Source organism: Thalassophryne amazonica, chromosome 14 (assembly GCF_902500255.1).
Source record: "Thalassophryne amazonica chromosome 14, fThaAma1.1, whole genome shotgun sequence".
NCBI classification, from domain to species: domain Eukaryota; kingdom Metazoa; phylum Chordata; class Actinopteri; order Batrachoidiformes; family Batrachoididae; genus Thalassophryne; species Thalassophryne amazonica.
In genome coordinates, this window is record NC_047116.1 from 34,426,657 (window position 1) to 34,432,924 (window position 6,268).

The 6,268-nt window shown below is 40.5% G+C and overlaps 1 protein-coding gene across 1 annotated transcript; it reads left to right on the top strand.

The window, feature by feature from the left end:
• Window positions 1-5,465: 5,465 nt before the first annotated feature.
• On the top strand, window positions 5,466-5,877 carry rprma (reprimo, TP53 dependent G2 arrest mediator candidate a). The gene has a single exon (XM_034186464.1). It carries the CDS (start codon window positions 5,548-5,550, stop codon window positions 5,857-5,859), a length of 312 nt encoding a protein of 103 aa, XP_034042355.1. The 5' UTR covers window positions 5,466-5,547; the 3' UTR covers window positions 5,860-5,877.
• Window positions 5,878-6,268: the final 391 nt, after the last annotated feature.

Sequence of the window (6,268 nt, forward strand, 5' to 3'; positions counted from 1 at the left end):
TCAAAGCCGTCCTGTGAGACCAAAACGGAGGTGTTCCTTTGTCTCGCTCCATCAGCAAATCAGTCGTGACGCGCGAAGCCTCCGCTCGGCTTTCCATGACAAAATCTCTTGTTAAAAGTGAAATCTGCCGGAAAATGGTTGATGTCCAGCTCTTGTGATAACCAGAGAAAGTGCACATGACGGTCCAGCTCTACAGAGCCATCCGTTTAGAAATGATCCGGTGGTTTGTGGCTCTCGATGGCAGCACGGAGCGCGGCACGGAGCGCGGCACGGAGCGCGGCGCGCTGAGCGTGCTTAAAGCCGTCCTTAAAGGTGTAGTAACAGTCCTTATTCTCTGTGAAGCCCGTAAAATTTTCACCGAAAGCCAGATAAATTTTTCTAATGGTTTCCAGCTGCCTGTCTCTAACAGTTTCTGAAAAAATTCTGATGGAAAAAAAGCCCAAATCATTCCGCCATTTCCTGACAATGAAAATCTGCTGAGGGGGTGGACCACTCCTCACTCAAAGCCTGCTCACAGGCGAATGACGCAACCGACAGGCGTGGAAAAACTCACGCATGCGCACGAGGGTTCAAGCTTGTCTGACGCAATCACACGTGATTCAAATCCATATGGTTTTTGAAAAAAATAATAAGGTCTGATACTTTTCTAATAGACCTCGTAAGCGTTAAGTTTCACTTCCATCAGGCATGTGCAAGTTTCAGATACAGGGAAGGCTCCCCCTGTCTGTAAGAGGCAGTAACATATAGACTAATCCACACCCACTGTAATGCCCACATTGTATAAAAGTGTTGTGCAAGCTACGTTTGTGGTCCCTTCACAAGATGGAGTCCGTCTGTGGGGACCCAGGCCCGGTTTCAACATGACCTTCAATGAATTCAAAATGAGGAATATAATGGTTTGGTTCTTGGTAAGGGGCAGAATGATCTCCCTGCATCAATAAAACAGTATGATTCTGTAAAGACTTTCATGTCCAGACTTAAGACGCACTTATTCTCCGTTTTGTGTTGTTAGCATACTGGTAAAGTGTGGTACTATGCTTCCTACCCTTTTCAATTAATTTTATTCATAAACAGATCGGGTCTCGGCCTAAACTTTATCTAAAGTCTGGGGTCTTTTAGTGAAGCTTAGTGACCGGCAATCACCTTAGTATTTCTTCTATTTTCATGTTGCTTAAGGCTGACGAATTATACCTTAAGTGTAGTTTCTCTGGCCAACTGATTCTGGTTTTTTGTCTCTCTGTCCAAGATGCGGCTGGATCCATGAGCTGGATTGGATGATTTCTGTGGCGGACTCAGGACGGACTTTGCTGTAGGAACAGATCCCATGAGTGGCCCCAAGCCCCTTCCCTGTGATGGTGGACTGCACGTCTGCATGGACTTTTGTCAATTGTTGTTGTGTTATGTTCTGTATTGTAAACTATTTTGGTAGAATGGCCTAAACAATGGGTCACCCCTTTGAGTCTGGTCTGCTTGAGGTTTCTTCCTCAAATTATCAGAGTGTTTTTGCTTACCACTGTCACATGTGTGCTTGCTCTAGGGGTTGGTAAGGTTAGACCTTACTTGTGTGAAGTGTCTTGAGGCAGCTTTGTTGTGATTTGGTGCTATATAAATGAAAAATTTAATTTTAAGTACATAATTGAAAATTTGGCGGGAAACGCATGAAAGCAGACTAGTGTCCTGTCCAGGGTGTACCCTGCCTCTCCCCCTATGACTGCTGGGAGGCAACTGTGACACTTAACTGGAGTAAGTGGGTATACAAAATGAGTGTATGAACGCATGAAAATTTCCCAATATTGTATAAGATTGTTTCAAAATGTCGCAAGAGAACAACAAAACAAATTCTTTAACATTGGGATAGAAGAAGAAGAAGAAGAATAAGGAGGAGGCTTTTATGAATTTTCAAGAATTGGCAGCTAAACCTAGGGAAATTTAAAAAGGAGCTCCAAGACCAGATGGAGAACCGCAGGAAAGAACTGCAAACCCTCAAAAGGCATTTTGAGAAAGAATTTGAGGCTAAAATGAAACTGCCAGAATCAACAAGGCTCATTTTATTGAAGAATTGGCAGCCAAGGAGGAACTGCTGAAAAATAAACTGGAAACCCAGAAAAAAAAAAAACTTTAAGAAACTGGAAGGAAAACAAGAAAACTTTCAGAAGGAACTGGCTGATTATAAGAACACGATTTATTTTCACCAGCATTTGGCTTTTTGCTGGTTTAACTGCAGCACCATTTCTTTTTAGTAAATAAACATGTTTCTTAATAAAAAATTTCACACTAAAATTTTCACTGTTTGTGTGTGTGTGTGTTTCTTCCACTGTTCCTCTCATGTATTGTGTTCATCACCAGACTTACTGGTGTGAATATAAATGTGGGTTCCACAGTTACCACTGGGGGCATTTTACACCCAAAAGTGGCTCTAAAGTTGGACAATTTAGCAAGTAGACTTATTTATTTATTTTGTCAAACGATAAGGTCAAAAGGTCATAGGAGACAAAACATCTCCAGTGACTAACTTGAACTGATGAGACTTCTATCTCACTTTTGATACTCTGTGTGCTTCTTACCCTGTGTGCTGCTATACAATGCTGCTGGAACTTCAATTTCCATGAGGGAGTCTTCAGGATCGGATCAAAGTTCTATCTAATGTAATCTAATCTATCTATCAATTTGAATCAGTGTATAAACAGGTATGTAAATGTATGCAGGTACACAGTAAATTTTTCAGAGTGATATTTAACTCTGCAGTGAATGTTGCTATGTCACTTAATTTCTATTGTAGCGTTTAGTCAAATTGATCAACTCTAACAGTTTTTGTTCTACTATTTTAAAGTCGACTGAATGTGACAGAGTTGAATTATTGTGATATGGAACGGTAAATACACTTAGACATTAGAATGTCTGATCTTGTTACCGTGGTGACAAGATGAAAAAGCTCAATGTCCTTTGGAACAAAATCAACATGATCTGTTTTGCAATGTTTAGTGTGTAGATGGTGCATTCCTTTCTCATTTAAAATGAATTTCACAAATTGAACAATCTGAGTCCAGTTTTATGAAACTCATTGCAATTTTTAAATTTTGGCCTGAAATGTGATCTTTGACCTCTTAATTTAATTTCACACCTGGCAACATCAGTTTTCTACTCGGTTGGACTGATAAGACTGTATTTATGATTGTTTGTAAAAACTATTGTGCAGTATTTCACACATAATCCCACTAACGAAACCATAATACTCTCCACTATTATAGTTTTGACAATCATTTTCACGCTTGTGTGAACGCCATGGACACAATTTCCAAATTCTTAACACACTGTGCACTGCAGCACATCTGTTAAATTTCTGTTCAAAACTGCACTACAACCAATAAAGAACATGGAGAGGTGCAGGTGTTTTAGTGCAGCAGATAAGAGAATATTTAGAGCAGAAGAAGAATTACACAGGGGTCAAAATTAAAAGATGCTCCAATCATATTGAAACCTACACCACATTATTTGCCTGATCATAAAGATTCCAAAAAGGTATAGTTTGTATGATCTGTGACTGAATTCTATGGAGTTATGGGATAAAAACAGCAAGAATGGTGGCAAAGGCCAGTGTCAGTTTGTACAGGGGTCAAAAGTTAAAGTTGCTCCAATTTTGGTAAAAAGTGATGCAAATTATTAGTTGATTTAACAAGGTTTTAAAAAGGAATAGTTTGCACCATGTATCATGCTTAGTTATCACGTTACGGGGTAACATATGTCACATGTCATAGAATCCAATGGACATTGACCTTGTTTGACCTTTACTTTGGAGACCAAGCATTCAGCACTGTCAAAACTACTCCATTTATTAATCCTGTTAGCTCAACCAATAATTTGCATCACTTTTTTACCAACATTGGAGCAACTTTAACTTTTGATCCCTGTACAAACTGAAACTGACCTTTGTCACAATTTTTGCTGTTTTTATCCCATAAGTCCAGAGAATTCAGTCACAGATAGTCCAAACTATACCTTTTTAGAATATTTCTGATCAAGCAAATAATGTGGTATATTTTTTCAATATGATTGGAGCATCTTTTAATTTTGACCACTGTATAATTCTTTAATTGACCCCTACTTGACCAGCGATTGAAAATTCAAGTGGCCAATCAGTTTTATTCAAAAGAGGAATGTCTAAGGAGTATTTCTGCTGAATTTGATGCTTTTATCACCATTTGCATGATTGTTTCAGTTATCTGCTGCACTATTTAGTGTTTTGACTCAGTTAAGTGGATTATCTTGGTGAGTTAGATACCTTAAAATTAACTGATTATTTTTCAATTAGACAAATTCAAATTAATTTTAAAATAGCTGTTAATTAAAGATTCAAGATATCTTTATTGTTAGTGTGCAGTCGCCTGAACAACAAAATTATTGAAAGCAACTTCTGTAAGGTGCATAATAAAAAAAAAAAAAGATGCAGACAAACAAAAGGCACAATATTGCACATCGAGTTAAATTGCATGTGCATTCATGTCAATTATATTAAAGTGTACATATTAAGAGTTCGAACAGCCCACGGGAAGAAACTGTTTCTGAGTCTGTTGGTTTTACTCTCAATGATCCTGTACCTCCAGCCAGAGGGGCAGCATGCTAATTGATGGTGGTTCTGATGGAAATGGTCTGGACAATTGCTTTAGCTCTCAAGAGGCACCAGGAGCTTGCAGTGGCATCCAGAGATGGAAGCGGACAGCAGCACTTCAAGGACAGCTGCCCCTAGACCACAAGGATACCAATTGTACATTATAATACACAAATAAATATATACAGTTGCATTCAAAAAATAACTGTTTAAAAAAAAAGTGAGCAAAGCTTAAAATCCTTAAAATATCTTGTATTCTCATACATGCAAATGCATTGGGAAGACTGCACATTCTATTCCAAATCAAAACATGAAGAAAAAAACTATCAAATTTGTAATTACTTTACAGAAAGTGAAGAAAAATGAATATTAGGCTGTTAAAAAAAATAGCAGAAAAATGCTGACATTTTTCTTTCTGTGAAAAAATAGGGAAAAAATAGGTTAAATCAGCTGTATAATAGTATAAAAAGTTGATCAACTTGATGAATTTGTATGATTTTGCGTGGGAAAAAAAATACAGCAGACTTAAATCTTACTTCTCTGTCCACTATTTCATGGATGGGTTAAGATGCGCATAGTTCCATCTCCATACGCGCAGGAACATATGCGCGCAGCTCGGCCGTATGGTGGCGCTGTTGCTGTGGCTGTTCACGCGGCAGGCGCGGGCTGTGTGAGGTGTATGTGTGTGTGTGAAGTGTGTAACCACTGGTTGGTGTCTTCATTCCGCACAGAAACTGGCTGCAGACCACATGAAGTCTCCAGTAATGCACTGCCACAGCTGCCTGACCCACGTCCACGCAGGAGGAGCGCGCCCTGACCGGACACAACTTCATCCACGCGCCTCCTCCTCCTCACCGCTTTCCACTTGATGCCCCGGGATCGTGGCAGACTCTCGCTTAGTTTGTCCCAAGTTGAGCGAAAACACGGAGCAGAAGGTGGAGATGAACAGCAGCGGCTGGAACCAGACTGAGAGCGCGCTGCTCAACCGCACCGACGACCTCCTCCTCTGCTGTAACTTCTCCTCCGTGGTGACGGACGACGGCTTCGTTGCCGCCGCTCCGGACGAGAGGAGCCTGTTCATCATGAGAGTGGTCCAGATCGCCGTCATGTGCGTGCTGTCCCTCACCGTGGTCTTTGGCATCTTTTTCCTGGGCTGCAACCTGCTCATAAAGTCGGAGGGGATGATCAACTTTTTGGTAACGGACAGGAGGCCGTCCAAAGAGGCGGAGGCGGTCATCGTCGGAGCCTACTGACTGACCGACGGCTGGATTTTTATTTGTCATGTTGGAAAAAAGGACCCCGTGGCGCGCGCAGGTACCATGTCAGTGCGCAGTGTCCGAGCGCGCGAACTGTCAACAGCTGGACGGTTTGCTGCTGAGACCGCGCGCGCTGTGTTCCTAAAGACGTGAACACGTGAATGTGCAGCGTGCTGTATGACCTATGACATACAACATGCAATATTAATAATCAGTGTATTTATGTCATTTTTTGTGAAAAATGTACGATTGTCTGCGTGGGTGGTGGAGAAATTCCCAACATGGTGTGCGTCTTGTGAAATGGAATAAATTAATTCTGTAATGAACTTTTTTTTTGTCTTAAAGATTTGTTGCTATTGTTTTTGTTTTTACCCTCAAATGATTCTTTTATTAAAATTAAATAAAA

Bases quoted from the DNA above. Each gene is read 5' to 3' on its own strand.
- rprma (XM_034186464.1), top strand. From the start codon at position 5,548: ATGAACAGCAGCGGCTGGAACCAGACTGAGAGCGCGCTGCTCAACCGC.